General features: G+C 39.6%; 5 protein-coding genes and 1 long non-coding RNA gene across 6 annotated transcripts in view; 3 read left to right on the top strand and 3 right to left on the bottom strand.

The window, feature by feature from the left end:
- LOC134817619 (uncharacterized) overlaps positions 1-16,283 on the top strand; it is an 87,506-nt gene that overhangs the window by 30,793 nt on the left and 40,430 nt on the right. The gene's annotated exons all lie outside the window — the stretch shown is intronic.
- Positions 1-16,283, top strand: part of LOC134817621 (inactive rhomboid protein 1-like) — a 149,411-nt gene that overhangs the window by 110,318 nt on the left and 22,810 nt on the right. The gene's annotated exons all lie outside the window — the stretch shown is intronic.
- Positions 2,216-6,743, bottom strand: LOC134816784 (nucleotide sugar transporter SLC35D2-like). The gene is made up of 10 exons (XM_063825779.1): positions 6,593-6,743; positions 6,099-6,219; positions 4,528-4,595; positions 4,210-4,281; positions 3,849-3,917; positions 3,493-3,595; positions 3,014-3,106; positions 2,722-2,857; positions 2,495-2,581; positions 2,216-2,350 (listed from the first exon to the last, which is right to left on the bottom strand). The coding sequence occupies exons 1-10, from the start codon at positions 6,646-6,648 to the stop codon at positions 2,241-2,243; spliced, it is 915 nt and encodes a 304-aa protein (XP_063681849.1). The 5' UTR covers positions 6,649-6,743; the 3' UTR covers positions 2,216-2,240.
- LOC134817489 (mucin-2-like) lies at positions 7,545-11,368 on the top strand. Its single transcript, XM_063826630.1, has 2 exons — positions 7,545-7,551; positions 9,228-11,368. Exons 1-2 carry the CDS (start codon positions 7,545-7,547, stop codon positions 11,366-11,368), a joined length of 2,148 nt encoding a protein of 715 aa, XP_063682700.1.
- LOC134817488 (CD63 antigen-like) lies at positions 11,481-13,838 on the bottom strand. Its single transcript, XM_063826629.1, has 5 exons — positions 13,667-13,838; positions 13,329-13,430; positions 12,696-12,844; positions 12,100-12,212; positions 11,481-11,634 (listed from the first exon to the last, which is right to left on the bottom strand). Exons 1-5 carry the CDS (start codon positions 13,836-13,838, stop codon positions 11,481-11,483), a joined length of 690 nt encoding a protein of 229 aa, XP_063682699.1.
- Positions 14,108-15,343, bottom strand: LOC134817299 (uncharacterized). The gene is made up of 3 exons (XR_010160515.1): positions 15,252-15,343; positions 14,951-15,132; positions 14,108-14,782 (listed from the first exon to the last, which is right to left on the bottom strand). It is a non-coding gene; the product is annotated as an uncharacterized LOC134817299 (long non-coding RNA).

Below are 16,283 nucleotides of genomic sequence, written 5' to 3'. Positions count from 1 at the left end.
CTAAGTAACCTGCACTCCTAGAGTGATTGTTGCTAAGTAACCTGCACTGCTAGAGTGATTGTTGCTAAGTAACCTGCACTGCTAGAGTGATTGTTGCTAAGTAACCTGCACTGCTAGAGTGATTGTTGCTAAGTAACCTGCACTGCTAGAGTGATTGTTGCTAAGTAACCTGCACTCCTAGAGTGATTGTTGCTAAGTAACCTGCACTGCTAGAGTGATTGTTGCTAAGTAACCTGCACTCCTAGAGTGATTGTTGCTAAGTAACCTGCACTGCTAGAGTGATTGTTGCTAAGTAACCTGCACTCCTAGAGTGATTGTTGCTAAGTAACCTGCACTGCTAGAGTGATTGTTGCTAAGTAACCTGCACTGCTAGAGTGATTGTTGCTAAGTAACCTGCACTCCTAGAGTGATTGTTGCTAAGTAACCTGCACTGCTAGAGTGATTGTTGCTAAGTAACTTGTACTGCTAGAGTGATTGTTGCTAAGTAACCTGTACTGCTAGAGTGATTGTTGCTAAGTAACTTGCACTGCTAGAGTGATTGTTGCTAAGTAACCTGAACTGCTAGAGTGATTGTTGCTAAGTAACCTGCACTCCTAGAGTGATTGTTGCTAAGTAACCTGAACTGCTAGAGTGATTGTTGCTAAGTAACCTGCACTCCTAGAGTGATTGTTGCTAAGTAACATGTACTGCTAGAGTGATTGTTGCTAAGTAACCTGTACTGCTAGAGTGGTTGTTGCTAAGTAACCTGTACTGCTAGAGTGATTGTTGCTAAGTAACCTGTACTGCTAGAGTGATTGTTGCTAAGTAACCTGCACTGCTAGAGTGATTGTTGCTAAGTAACCTGTACTGCTAGAGTGATTGTTGCTAAGTAACCTGCACTGCTATAGTGATTGTTGCTAAGTAACCTGTACTCCTAGAGTGATTGTTGCTAAGTAACCTGTACTGCTAGAGTGATTGTTGCTAAGTAACCTGTACTGCTAGAGTGATTGTTGCTAAGTAACTTGCACTGCTAGAGTGATTGTTGCTAAGTAACTTGCACTGCTAGAGTGATTGTTGCTAAGTAACCTGCACTGCTAGAGTGATTGTTGCTAAGTAACCTGCACTCCTAGAGTGATTGTTGCTAAGTAACCTGCACTCCTAGAGTGATTGTTGCTGAGTAACCTGAACTGCTAGAGTGATTGTTGCTAAGTAACTTGCACTGCTAGAGTGATTGTTGCTAAGTAACCTGTACTGCTAGAGTGATTGTTGCTAAGCAACTTGCACTGCTAGAGTGATTGTTGCTAAGTAACCTGCACTGCTAGAGTGATTGTTGCTAAGTAACCTGCACTGCTAGAGTGATTGTTGCTAAGTAACCTGCACTGCTAGAGTGATTGTTGCTAAGTAACCTGCACTCCTAGAGTGATTGTTGCTAAGTAACCTGCACTGCTAGAGTGATTGATGCTAAGTAACCTGCACTGCTAGAGTGATTGTTGCTAAGTAACTTGCACTGCTAGAGTGATTGTTGCTAAGTAACATGTACTGCTAGAGTGATTGTTGCTAAGTAACATGTACTGCTAGAGTGATTGTTGCTGAGTAACCTGCACTGCTAGAGTGATTGTTGCTAAGTAACCTGCACTGCTAGAGTGATTGCTGCTAAGTAACCTGTACTGCTAGAGTGATTGTTGCTAAGTAACTTGCACTGCTAGAGTGATTGTTGCTAAGTAACTTGCACTGCTAGAGTGATTGTTGCTAAGTAACATGTACTGCTAGAGTGATTGTTGCTAAGTAACTTGCACTGCTAGAGTGATTGTTGCTAAGTAACCTGCACTCCTAGAGTGATTGTTGCTGAGTAACCTGAACTGCTAGAGTGATTGTTGCTAAGTAACTTGCACTGCTAGAGTGATTGTTGCTAAGTAACCTGTACTGCTAGAGTGATTGTTGCTAAGTAACTTGCACTGCTAGAGTGATTGTTGCTGAGTAACCTGCACTCCTAGAGTGATTGTTGCTAAGTAACTTGTACTGCTAGAGTGATTGTTGCTAAGTAACTTGTACTGCTAGAGTGATTGTTGCTGAGTAACCTGCACTGCTAGAGTGATTGTTGCTAAGTAACCTGTACTGCTAGAGTGATTGTTGCTAAGTAACCTGCACTCCTAGAGTGATTGTTGCTAAGTAACTTGCACTGCTAGAGTGATTGTTGCTAAGTAACCTGCACTGCTAGAGTGATTGTTGCTAAGTAACCTGTACTCCTAGAGTGATTGTTGCTAAGCAACGTAAACCTCTTGTTTCTTGTTCTTATCAGCTCTGCTCTGCTCCAAAGATCTAAATGTCACTGCACTGTAAACCACTCCGCCCAATGCACTTACTGTTATTCCTGATAATTCACAAGTCAAGTTTGTGTCAAGTTTGTGTCAAGTTTGTGTCAAGTTTGTGTCAAGTTTGTTTATCACTCAATAAACAAACGCTCACCTAAACGTAATCCGTATGCTCTCAGTATAAGTTAGTGTGAAATACTAACCAAAAAAGTTGAGCCAGCTGAAGATGTAATCTCCCCCGAACCACTGTAACATACCAATGTAAGTAACAGCGGCGCTCTTCAGAACTCCTGCAATACAAATGGCTAAAGCTAAACACAGGGGGTGTAAAAGTGCAACTTCATTGGTTAATATCGCTGTCACGTGTCAGGACTTATCGTTTTGGAAAATTCAGAATTCCTAAAACCTATCATCTACCCGCAAACCAAACCTGCCACATTGTAAGTAAGAGGCCCGCACACCGCAGTACACAGAATAGCACTGTACATCAGAACAAAGCCCAGAACATTAATCAAAACAAACTGGGCACAAAACCAGCTGTCGGACCAGCCCGCGTACACTTTCACCTGAACAGTTGGAGATAGTTTAAAACACGGCTCCATAACTTAAATATGTTTTTATTGCGGCTTCATTAATTAAGTTAGTTCCACTTTAATTAATAACTTGAGTCCTACTTAGTATACGAAAACGTTATGAAAAGTGTTGAATTAATCAAAACAAACCGTTTGGAATTCTCCAGAAATAATGAAAGCCAGAAGTGACAATGGAAGGGAAACTATCGAATTATAGTACATCAAACCGAGCTTCCCCATCAACTGGGAAAATACATCAGATAAACTAATGAAGGCATCATGACGATCTCTGGGTTCTAAAATACAAACCCAAAGTGCCCAAAGTGGCTTGTACAGCTGCAGGGTGTCAGAATTATTGGCGTGTTTGAAATTTTATGTGTATTTTATGATGAAATCAATATTTTTCGACGGGTCATAACTTCTGAATATCAGAATTACAAAATTCAAAAACTGGTCTGTAAACAATCGTCTGAACTTTTTCTTAATTCCAGAATTTTGTGTTGATGTACCTCGAAACCCATAATTTAGGCCGTTATTTTACGCGCCAATAATTATGACACCCTGCTGTAAATAGAGACAGAAAAATCATGGATGTTGGATGTGATCTGACAAAATTCACGGGAACCTACCTTTTTATCGTTGATTTTCTTGAGGTATATAGAATAGGCTGCCGTGAATAGGTCATTGAGCAAGACTAGTGTGTAACCATAGCTATCGTAGGCTAAATCACCTCTGCAAAATTGAAATATCTGACAGAATCGCTTAAAAACAGTAGGAAGAAGGACTATCATGTGGAAATACGCGCGCGCAGTAAACATATCCATTAATAATAAATATATCCATTAATAAGGTACAGAGCGCAAAATATTCAATTTGATTGTTAATGCGCCCTACAACTTCCACATTGAGTAGACCCTTTTACTCCAGCAAATTTTAATAAGTGTTCGGTACTCACTGTTGACGTTATTATTACAGGATAACTCACATGAACGCTATGATAACACCACCCAACATCGCAACAACGGTCACCACGGTCAACTTTGAAAATCTTTTTCTGAAATAATGATTATAAGAGATCTAACGCTAATGTAATTATTACGCAATGTCTTGTAGCGATACAAGTTATTTCAATTCAATTCTAATGAGATATTTATAATTGGTCACACCCACTAAATTACACTGACCCTGACCCTGACCCTGACCCTGACCCTGACCCTGACCCTGACCCTGACCCTGACCCTGACCCTGACCCTGACCCTGACCCTGACCCTGACCCTGACCCTGACCCTGACCCTGACCCTGACCCTGACCCTGACCCTGACCCTGACCCTGACCCTGAATCAAACCTTAGGATAGTGATTTCTCCGATCATAACAAATAAGACAGTGAATCTTCTAAGAACTTGAAACATGGGGATACTGAAAAGGAAGAACTAAGAAGTGAACATCTTATTTGGTCTCATTAATTACATGACAAATTAATTTCAATTTGCAATAATTTATAACCTGGAGGGGATTTGCTTAAAATATATAATACGAAAAGTTTGTTTTAGCAGGAGCTTTTAAAATACATGTGTAAATCGTCTTCAGCTGTTAGATTTATAAAATCTTGTAATCAATAAAAAATGAACGTTTTATAAAAAAATATCACATTAAAATAGGTACCTTAAGCTTTGTGTGCTTCCAAGACCAACTAGTAGATTAGCAAGATGGATCAGAGGTAGGGGCATCACCTGACAAATTATCAATAAATTACTATACCTTAGTTCCCAAAAATTTGTGTGCCATTATATTGAGCACAATTTATTTGAGCCCGAAAAATTTGGGCAGAAAATTTGAACTCATTTGGGCGACCGAAAATTTGGGCACAAATTCTTCGAAAAATGAACGATTTTCCACTAAAATTTCAGTTAGATATTTGCCTTAGTTCATTATTATTCCTTATTATTCCAGTCATTTTGCTTTCAATTTTAAGCATGTAGGTGGTAGTCTGAGTTGTTTCACATTATGAAATTTACGATCTGCCCAGTAACTACTAAAAAATACAGTGATGATGGCACAGTACAAAATGATAGATATACAATAGTGATATTTAGTCTCTCAATCAGATAGTTTAGTCTACTTACACTCAGCATATCTTATCATACCCCTTTCACATACAATTATCATTATGACGCCTCACCAGATGGTCGAAAGGTTTGGAAGAAAATTAGAAGGTTTACATCATGATCTATGAGCAGAAAGCGCTACTGATATCAGATGTGTTTCGGGCCCAACACACACAGACACTAAAAGATCTGATGACAGCCAACAACTGCATCCTACAGAAAGTTCCAGCTAATATGACCCATCATCTACAGCCCCTGGACATATCTATCAATGGACTGGCTAAGAAATGCATGCGCAATAAGTACGAAGATTGGTACGCGAAAAACATAGTGTGTCAGCTCAATGGAGGAGTTTCATCAGACAATGTGAAAATTGATACCCGCTTGACAGTGATCCGTGAAGTACACGCTCGTTGGATCAACGAACTTTTTGTATATTTAAAAGGGAGGCCAGATGACATAAGGAAAGGCTTTGAGAAGTCGGGTATAACTGATGCTTGTAGATCAGACTTTACGGTGGATGATAATCCATTTGCAGATCTTGTTTAAATCTCTAGCTATCCGTACCTCTAGCCATTTGTTTTATTAGTAGCTGTTAGCTATTCCAGTTATTTCTATTCATTTAAAATATAAGCCTTTTTACTTGGTCAAGCCATGAATGACAGATTAGAAAACTAAAATTTCAAATATTATTTCACTTGGATATGAAGAAAAAGCCATCTTTCTATAGATTTCAGGGCCACAGGCCAAATGCCAAAAGTTTGGTTAGCAAAAAATTTAGCAGACGGAAAAGATTTATGCAATTAATTTGGTCTGTAAAAAATTTGGGCGAGAGGCCCGCTCAAATTTGTTGTCGCCCAAATTTTTGGGAATTAAGGTATGTTAAATAAATAATAGATAATTAGTTAATTATAATTGACTAATTGATGTAGATTAATCAATTGCTAATACTAGAGGAGTATGTATACCCTGTATAACAGTGACTAGTTGTTACTAACGGTTACTAATGGTTACTAATGGTTACTAGTTGTTACTAACGGATACTAACGGTTACTAACGGTTACTAATGGTTACTAGTGGTTACTAATAGTTACTAATGGTTACTAGTGGTTACTAGTGGTTACTAACGTCTCTGATAGAGGAGACTGAGAGAGCAGGAAAGGTAACTAATCTCAATAACTTCAACACTTCCAACACTATAACAGTGACAATCAGCTGAACTAGTGTCACAAACTGGACGCTAGGAAACCTGGGGTTAAATTATAAGTTTAAACACATCCTTTTTGAAATAATTACTAAGGATCCAATAAATAGAACCATGTGATAAAGGTTTTGTGGTTACTAGTGGTTAAAAATAGTTACTAATGGTTACTAGTGGTTATTAGTAGTCACTAGTAGTTGCTAGCGGTTACCTGTAGTTACTAGTGGTTACTAATGCAGTGGTTACTAATGGTTACTAATGCAGTGGTTACTAGTGCAGTGGTTACTAATGCAGTGGTTACTAGTAGTTACTAGTGGTTACTAATGCAGTGGTTACTAGTGCAGTGGTTACTAGTGGTTACTAATGCAGTGGTTACTAGTGGTTACTAGCAGTTAATGGTTATGTGTGTTTTTTAACTCACTTGTAGATGGTTAGTACGCTCTTATTAGCGGTTATTATAGCGAAGGAAGTACACATATAGAAGAGAGTGGAGCAGACCCATCTGATTTGGTGAAGAGAGTAACTCATTTAACTAGTGGTTACTAGTGGTTACTAATTGTTACTAGTGGTTACTAATGGTTACTAGTGGTTACTAGTGGTTACTAGTGGTTATTAGTGGTTACTAGTGGTTACTAGTGGTTACTAGTGGTTACTAGTGGTTACTAATGGTTACTAATTGTTACTAGTGGTTACTAGTGGTAATTAGTGGTTACTAGTGGTTACTAGTGGTAACAACCCCTCCGCAACGCATCATTACATTATCTTCATTTCTTTGATTCGTTACATCCTAACTAGAAGAGACATGATCATTTAATAAAACATAATAATATAACGTGCTAGTTACCTAGATTCAAGAGACAGGTTCAATACAAGTTTATTACCTTACAAGACTTTTTTGTGGCGGACCAATTTGCGACGACCGAAATTTTGGCGGTCCGAAAATATGGCGAAATTGAACAAAAACCGTCACATTTCGGACGTCACAGAAAATAAGGGTATTTTTCATCATTTTTTGTGACAGTAAGCAGTAAGGAAATTTCTGAAAATCGGTAAAATCATGTTCAAACTTAGTCTGTATTAAGACTGTAAGACTTTCATGTTAGCACATACATGTATTTTAATGCAAATTTAAACTGTATTGCTTGACATTCAATTCGTCATTGATGTGGTGATAATTTGTCCCAAGATGCCAGAATTTATTTATTTATTTTACTTGATATTACTTTTTAGAAACAAAATAAAGCAGTGAAGGCACAGTCATTGAAATAAGCTAAAAGATAATGCGACGGATTCTATTACGACGACCGAAATTTTGGCGGTCCGAAAATATGGCGAAATTTTCGGAAAACCGCCACATTTCGTACGTTATAAATATGTCTTGTAAGGTAATTGGTCCAAATCCACATAATATAATATACTATTCGGCGACAGGTATTAATCCTAATATATTAATCACCCCCCCCCCCCCCCCCCCCCACCAGCCCTCATAAGCTTACATTTACTGTCGTGAAGATATTCAAAATCAGCATTTTATTGCGATAATTTGAGGAAAATAAGGAAATGTTGTGTGTTTCATAACACCACTTCAAGTAAAGACCGTTAGTTTTGGTGTATTAATATGTCCCCTTAAGTCAGGTACAAGATAAGAAGTATCAGGTGTATAAAAAGTAAGTTTCTAAAATAGAACAGTGTACAAAGTACAGGGTGGTGGATAAGGTTACAAGTAGTTATTAATGGTGACAGGTAGTTACTAATGGTTACTAATGGTTACTAATGGTAACTAATGGTTACTAATGGTTACTAGTGGTTACTAATGGTTACTAGTGGTTACTAATGGTTACTAGTGGTTACTAATGGTTACTAGTGGTTACTAGTGGTTACTAATGGTTACTAATGGTTACTAATGGTTACTAGTGGTTACTAATGGTTACTAATGGTTACTAGTGGTTACTAGTGGTTACTAGTGGTTACTAATGGTTACTAATGGTTACTAGTGGTTACTAGTAGTTACTAATGGTTACTAATGGTTACTAATGGTTACTAGTGGTTACTAGTGGTTACTAGTGGTTACTAGTAGTTACTAATGGTTACTAGTGGTTACGTATTGTCGGTATTCAAGTTTAGTGCATTTACTAAATATTCAAGTAGTTTTACAAAGAAACACCAGATCAGGGCAAGTACGAACGTAGTGTTCATTACTCGGACGAAATGAGAAACATGATATTTTATACAGTATTCAATCTGGCATCAACAATTTGAGACTTTAAAAAACAATTTGAACATTGCAGCACTGCTATTTAGTAATTAACAAAATGGAAACAAATATGATTTACCTCAATTAGATAACAAATGTGTAAAAAACAGTAACAAACTAAAATCAAACATTGGATAAAATGTGTGTAAAATTGAACGCGTTTATATAAACTTTAGCTACATTACGATAAAATTCCCTCCTTCAACAAATTAACCATAGCATCATCTTCCGTGTTCACTTCGCGGTGCATATTAAACCTGATAAGACCTGCTCACCGGTTTCAGATGATCTGAGCATAAAAATCATTCGTCACGTGAGCCCACCAGTAAGTGGTTACTAGTGGTTACTAGTGGTTACTAGTGGTTACTAGTGGTTACTAATATTTACTAGTGGTTACTAGTAGTTACTAGTGGTTACTAGTGGTTACTAGTGGTTACTAGTGGTTAACACCACGATGTGCTCACAATTATATCAAAACACGCAAAAAACTGAAATTTGTCTTTTTTGTTTTAAATCTGACTGGTTATGTTCCAAATTTATTTTAAATTATCGACAAAAATAAAGTTTCAAAAAATTATTTAACAATTATTTAACGATTATTTACAAAAACATACTTAACATTACAAAACTGATAAATCCGATGATAAAATTCAAATCATTAATAATTAGATTAAAATCAAAATGAAAATTAACATTTTCAAATTAACGTTAAATTATATTTACACGAATAATTAAAACATCCTTGCTGAGGGGACGTTTAACATCTCCAGTCAACATATCAGCACTGTTGTCCTCTACTCAGCTGTCCCCTACCCCTCCTGTATCAGCACTGTTGTCCTCTACTCAGCTGTCCCCTACCCCTCCTGTATCAGCACTGTTGTCCTCTACTCAGCTGTCCCCTACCCCTCCTGTATCAGCACTGTTGTCCTCTACTCAGCTGTCCCCTACCCCTCCTGTATCAGCACTGTTGTCCTCTACTCAGCTGTCCCCTACCCCTCCTGTATAAGCACTGTTGTCCTCTACTCAGCTGTCCCCTACCCCTCCTGTATCAGCACTGTTGTCCTCTACTCAGCTGTCCCCTACCCCTCCTGTATCAGCACTGTTGTCCTCTACTCAGCTGTCCCCTACCCCTCCTGTATCAGCACTGTTGTCCTCTACTCAGCTGTCCCCTACCCCTCCTGTATCAGCACTGTTGTCCTCTACTCAGCTGTCCCCTACCCCTCCTGTATCAGCACTGTTGTCCTCTACTCAGCTGTCCCCTACCCCTCCTGTATAAGCACTGTTGTCCTCTACTCAGCTGTCCCCTACCCCTCCTGTATAAGCACTGTTGTCCTCTACTCAGCTGTCCCCTACCCCTCCTGTATCAGCACTGTTGTCCTCTACTCAGCTGTCCCCTACCCCTCCTGTATAAGCACTGTTGTCCTCTACTCAGCTGTCCCCTACGCCTCTGTTGTCCTCTACTCAGCTGCCCCCTACCCCGCTGTTGTCCTCTACTCAGCTGTCCCCTGCCCCTCTGTTGTCCTCTACTCAGCTGTCCCCTACCCCTCTGTTGTCCTCTACTCAGCTGTCCCCTACCCCTCTGTTGTCCTCTACTCAGCTGCCCCCTACCCCTCCTGTATCAGCACTGTTGTCCTCTACTCAGCTGTCCCCTACCCCTCCTGTATCAGCACTGTTGTCCTCTACTCAGCTGTCCCCTACCCCTCCTGTATCAGCACTGTTGTCCTCTACTCAGCTGTCCCCTATCCCTCCTGTATCAGCACTGTTGTCCTCTACTCAGCTGTCCCCTACCCCTCCTGTATAAGCACTGTTGTCCTCTACTCAGCTGTCCCCTACGCCTCTGTTGTCCTCTACTCAGCTGCCCCCTACCCCGCTGTTGTCCTCTACTCAGCTGTCCCCTACCCCTCTGTTGTCCTCTACTCAGCTGTCCCCTACCCCTCTGTTGTCCTCTACTCAGCTGTTCCCTTCCCCTCTGTTGTCCTCTACTCAGCTGTCCCCTACCCCTCCTGTATCAGCACTGTTGTCCTCTACTCAGCTGTCCCCTACCCCTCCTGTATCAGCACTGTTGTCCTCTACTCAGCTGTCCCCTACCCCTCCTGTATCAGCACTGTTGTCCTCTACTCAGCTGTCCCCTACCCCTCTGTTGTCCTCTACTCAGCTGTTCCCTACCCCTCTGTTGTCCTCTACTCAGCTGTCCCCTACCCCTCTGTTGTCCTCTACTCAGCTGCCCCTACCCCTCCTGTATCAGCACTGTTGTCCTCTACTCAGCTGTCCCCTACCCCTCTGTTGTCCTCTACTCAGCTGTCCCCTACCCCTCTGTTGTCCTCTACTCAGCTGTCCCCTACCCCTCTGTTGTCCTCTACTCAGCTGTTCCCTTCCCCTCTGTTGTCCTCTACTCAGCTGTCCCCTACCCCTCCTGTATCAGCACTGTTGTCCTCTACTCAGCTGTCCCCTACCCCTCCTGTATCAGCACTGTTGTCCACTACTCAGCTGTCCCCTACCCCTCCTGTATCAGCACTGTTGTCCACTACTCAGCTATCCCCTACCCCTCCTGTATCAGCACTGTTGTCCTCTACTCAGCTGTCCCCTACCCCTCCTGTATCAGCACTGTTGTCCTCTACTCAGCTGTCCCCTACCCCTCCTGTATCAGCACTGCTGTCCTCTACTCAGCTGTCCCCTACCCCTTTGTTGTCCTCTACTCAGCTGTCCCCTACCCCTCCTGTATCAGCACTGTTGTCCTCTTCTCAGCTGTCCCCTAACCCTCTGTTGTCCTCTACTCAGCTGTCCCCTACCCCTCTGTTGTCCTCTACTCAGCTGCCCCTACCCCTCCTGTATGAGAGGTCTGGTCACCTCTCTGCTGTACAGATCAGAGTAACACCCATTTCCAAATCTCATCCTTATCAGGCCAGCAATGTTAACTCCGATTATTATCAGACTTATACCTGAGATATTGTTATACATGAGATGAGAATTTATAATCTCTATTCATTGTTAAACTCGACAGCAGCACGTCATGTTCTCTGTACTTATTACAGCTAACTAATTAACTAACTTACCACTAGTCAATATGGGGAGGGTAGTTTGGGTGATCAGTAGTGTGGATATCTTCTTGAAGCACCTGAAATAGAACACGTGATGAGTAGTGTGGATATCTTCTTGTAGCACCTGAAATAGAACACGTGATGAGTAGTGTGGATATCTTCTTGTAGCACCTGAAATAGAACACGTGATGCCTATATAAGGTAATATATAAATCAGACATTAAATAAAATCTCTTGAGCGGCTGATCAATTTCCCGATCCACAATGTTTTTATACCTCAGTCCCAAGCAAGTGCCATCCTAGATTTCGTCATGATTAGAGCCACGCATTTAACAGTGAACAGTGAACCAGGAAAATCAAATTTTTTAATTTAATTTAATTTTTATTAAAACAGATAATACATTTTTGATATTCAGCTCCCAGTGCAGTACCTAGATGGTTACTTATGTCACTCACACTGACCTCACTGATTGGTCACTGGTCAAAAATTCAGTCAAAACTGTGAAATTCCGGTCAAGGAAACAGCAGAAAAGCTTCTAGTCAAAAATCTTAATGATTTCTGTTTATCAACTAATTAACTAATCAATTAGTTAACTTATGATTAATTAATTAACTAATTGACTTATTAGTAATTACCCCATCTCGTGAGCCCGCTCCTTGTCACACCCTTTGTTATCACAGCAGCTAGGCGGGATGTTCATTGTACCGTAATCATCTACAGAGCTTATCCCACAACACGACAGTGATATCTGAAATAGTTCTACCTCACTTACCTAACTGTTCATGTTGGTTAATTTAATTTAGTTGTAAAAGGTTTTTTATTAGAGATTATCAGCTAGGTGCGTTTAACTTACAGTTGTAGAATTATTCAATAACATTTACAAATGATGAAGTCACAGCACGTGTTATGACGTCACAGCACGTGTTATGACGTCACAGTACGTGTGAAGACGTCACAGCACATGTGATGACGTAACAGCACGTGTGATGACGTCATAGCATGTGTGATGACGTAACAGCCCTTTTTATGACGTCACAGCACGTGTGATGACGTCACAGCACGTGTGATGACGTCACAGCACGTGTGATGACGTCACAGCACGTGTGATGACGTCACAGCACGTGTGATGACGTCACAGCACGTGTGATGACGTCACAGCACGTGTGATGACGTCACAGCACGTGTGATGACGTCACAGCACGTGTGATGACGTCACAGCACGTGACATTACCTGAATATCGTCCACATAGCGCTGGTTTATAGAGTCAGTGTGATAGTTCCAATAGTTGGGAACATACTCTCTCAGTCTAGCCTTCTCCTGGTCACTAACTTTAGCGGATACTACTACTGTCAGCACGAAGTGGAGTAGAATCAGGAACCCTGGTGATTAGTGTTTCCATAGTTACTACTCTACTATAGTATGTTAGGAACCCTGGTGATTAGTGTTTCCATAGTTACTACTCTACTATAGTATGTTAGGAACCCTGGTGATTAGTGTTTCCATAGTTACTACTCTACTATAGTATGTTAGGAACCCTGGTGATTAGTGTTTCCATAGTTACTACTCTACTATAGTATGTTAGGAACCCTGGTGATTAGTGTTTCCATAGTTACTACTCTACTATAGTATGTTAGGAACCCTGGTGATTAGTGTTTCCATAGTTACTACTCTACTATAGCATATTATCAACTATAGCATTCAATAGTTACTATATAACGTACCATACATATTTTCATATTGATTATGATATCCTTTAGTAACTGTAGCATATCATTGTTACTTTAAAATAACATAGAAACTAAAGAAATGAAGAGATTTATCTAGGATACTATTCAAAAAGTAATAATAGAGAAGAAAGAATACCGATGAAGATAAAAGGGAAGATTCTTTTAGGTCTGCAGTGTCCTAGCTGAGTAGTAGGTCTATTGTTAAAGACCACCAATATAGCGAACATAACGCAAATTACTGAAATGAAAAAATATCAAATCTAACAGAATATTCGGACCACACTTTCTCGCCGTATCTTTAATATAACTAGCAGGAACCCGTCTTTAATATAATATTGTTTATATGTACCAGCAAACTCACTTTACTCTTCGAAAGCTAAAATACAGACTTTTTACTAAAAGCTAACAATGCAATTTCAACAAGATGTACTATTTAGTATTAACTAAAATTACTATAAGTATAGGACTACTTACTTATGAGAAGTCCTGCTACAGAGACATGAAGAAGATCTATCTTAGAATCAATACTCTGCTCGATAGCTTTCTTCATAAAGAGCAGATAAGGAACATCAAAAGTAAGGTACAAGGCAACAACCGCTGCTGCAAGCAGTACCCCACTAACGCTCCACCGCTCTTCTGAACTCATCCTATCAGAAGAGATACGTTATTAACCACTACCAACATACAAAAGGTTAATATTGTTATTGATAAGTTGTTGTCATCTTCAAATTCTGAGTCACTGTTTTCAGTAAAAGCACTGTCACAGTGCAACTTAAGGTATAATCAGATTGTAGAACAAAAGAGACTTCTAATATATCTACACCGTTTACCGTACACTATAATGTGTACTCGTAAAAGGTATTTTATAATATAAAAACTTCTTCTTTGTGTTAAAACCAATATAGTTTGCATGTTTCCAAAACACTTTCTAATCTGTATATAACATATGTATAATTTACTATCAGTTAGTCAAAAAGTCAAAATACAACATCTCATCATCTATTATTTAACAAGAATCCTTTAAAAATCTTATTTTTAAAGAAGAATAAAATTGTAATAAATGGCATTAAATTTAAATTTTTGTTGGGTTATTTTGATACCTTTCGTCAATAAGCCAATAGTCGAACAAGAGTACAAGTGAATGTTTTTATAGCATAATTCGGCTATAAAAGCTATGAGTGGCAGCCATGGGTAGAAAAACCCTTTACTTGGTAACTTTGTTGACTGCAAGAGCAATTAAAACTGCATATTACAACCTCATTTTGTGAACAAACTGTTATGATGAAGCCTATCAAAATGTTATGTTGTCTGCACACTAAACTCTTCTCAAGACATGGTGGCAGCTTTTCTTCGTAGTTTTTCTAACAACTTTGCAATTGTCCTCATGAACTCATCTGCAGTAACATTGTCTGATTTAATTTGATTTGATTTGTCTGCGTCTTTCTTATCATCTTGCACTCTTAGAATACGCAAACAGTGCCTCTTCCTAAATCGCCAAACCCACCCGTGAGAAGCTTTGAAAGGTGTGTCGTCTCCGTAAAGTTCTTTCGACAACTCCGTAGCTTTTATCCTGAGGATTCGCTGGTTTGTCTGCAAAACAGGTTATATTCAAGCAAAGTGACCAAGTTACAAATACACATAACAGGATGAACAACATTACAACCTGTGTCCTGTATCTAGTATGTAGTACGTATAATACATACATTATACATGTATACACTATATACACTATACATAGCTTAAGAGTATATGGCTTACCTCACAGCCAGCTGCTTTTTGTGTTTCCACCCACTTGTACAGAACACTGTCTAACTTTTCATATTTTGATAGCCGAGCTTTCTTTATAGTAGTGTCAGATAAATTGGATGACAGGTGAGTATGGTATGACAGAATCTTTTCTTCCATTTTCCTGATAGTCCTTATTGTGGACTCATTGATCCCTGAAATAGAATTATAATGTAATATTTAGCATAATTTATTAAATTCATAGAATGAGCAAGTTTTTAATAGCAAAAAATTACATTAAGCTGAACACAAATGTTGGATTTAATTTACATACCATACTCACGAGCTACAGTTGCAACTCTCAATCTGGGATCACTTTTGAACTTTAACAGTATTGTTCTTTTCTCATCGTAAGATAGAGCTTTCCTCTTTGGGGGGGGTCCAACCCGATCATTTCCGATCATTCCGATCCCGATTTTGGCCTCATCAACCCTCATATCGGAAAAATCGGGAAAATTTAAATCTTCCCTCTGAGGTTTCTAGGCGATATAGGTAGCTATTTCTGTACTTAAATATGACAAGAAATCGATTGGTGGTGGTCCCAGAACCCCAAAATGGTATCTTGTTCCAAACAAGAATCGTTTCGTCCGAAAAAAACAACACACTGTCGTATCAACTCTTGTTTGACAGAAACATCCACCCCGGTCCACAATTGAAAGAGGTACGGTTGGTAATAACAATCGTAACAAATAGCGAACGCTTTAGTAACTTTTGATTTAAATTGTCTCCACAATTTGTAACAGGCTATCTGCAGAAATGGGTAGCACGGATAATGACCATGGTCCTTTCTCAAACTTCCAATCCTCAGTTAGATACAAAGAATAGTCTACACAAATTTTGATAACATTAAAAGGGATGAAAATCACTTTATTTATCAAAATCTTTATTTATCATGTAACAACTTTTCCATAGTACTGGAGAGTAAAACTCTGTTAAACAAAAATATTCTCGAGCACATTTTGAGTCAGTAACAGTAACATGTCAATATGTTACAGACTCAAATGTGTTTAAAAACATTTTAGTAACAATAAATTGTGTTAACTGATGAGGAGGAGGAGGAGGACTGAGGAGAAGGAGGACAGAGGAGGACAGAGGAGGAAGACTGAGGAGGACCAGGACGAGGACTAGGAGGATGAGGACGAGGACTAAGGACGAGGACTAGGAGGATGAGGACGAGGACTAAGGACGATGAGGATGAGGACGAGGACTAAGGACGAGGAGGAGGACGACTGAGGAGGAGGACTGATTAGGAGGAGGACTGATTAGGAGGAGAAGGAAGAGAAGAAGGAGGAGGAGGATGAGGATG

The sequence above is a fragment of the Bolinopsis microptera genome, chromosome 6, assembly GCF_026151205.1.
Source record: "Bolinopsis microptera isolate Bmic1 chromosome 6, MBARI_Bmic_1.0, whole genome shotgun sequence".
Classification (NCBI taxonomy): domain Eukaryota; kingdom Metazoa; phylum Ctenophora; class Tentaculata; order Lobata; family Bolinopsidae; genus Bolinopsis; species Bolinopsis microptera.
The sequence above is the reverse complement of the archived record's forward strand: the minus strand, read 5'-3'. Positions and strand labels throughout refer to the sequence as shown.

Coding starts and splice junctions, on each gene's coding strand:
- LOC134817488 (XM_063826629.1), bottom strand. CDS start 13,838: ATGAGTTCAGAAGAGCGGTGGAGCGTTAGTGGGGTACTGCTTGCAGCA. Junction 13,431..13,666: donor TGTAGCAGGACTTCTCATAA/GTAAGTAGTCCT, acceptor TTTTCATTTCAG/TAATTTGCGTTATGTTCGCT. Junction 11,635..12,099: donor GAGCGGGCTCACGAGATGGG/GTAATTACTAAT, acceptor GTTCTATTTCAG/GTGCTACAAGAAGATATCCA.
- LOC134816784 (XM_063825779.1), bottom strand. CDS start 6,648: ATGTGTACTTCCTTCGCTATAATAACCGCTAATAAGAGCGTACTAACC. Junction 3,918..4,209: donor GGAGAAATCACTATCCTAAG/GTTTGATTCAGG, acceptor TCATTATTTCAG/AAAAAGATTTTCAAAGTTGA. Junction 3,596..3,848: donor GGTGTTATCATAGCGTTCAT/GTGAGTTATCCT, acceptor TCAATTTTGCAG/AGGTGATTTAGCCTACGATA.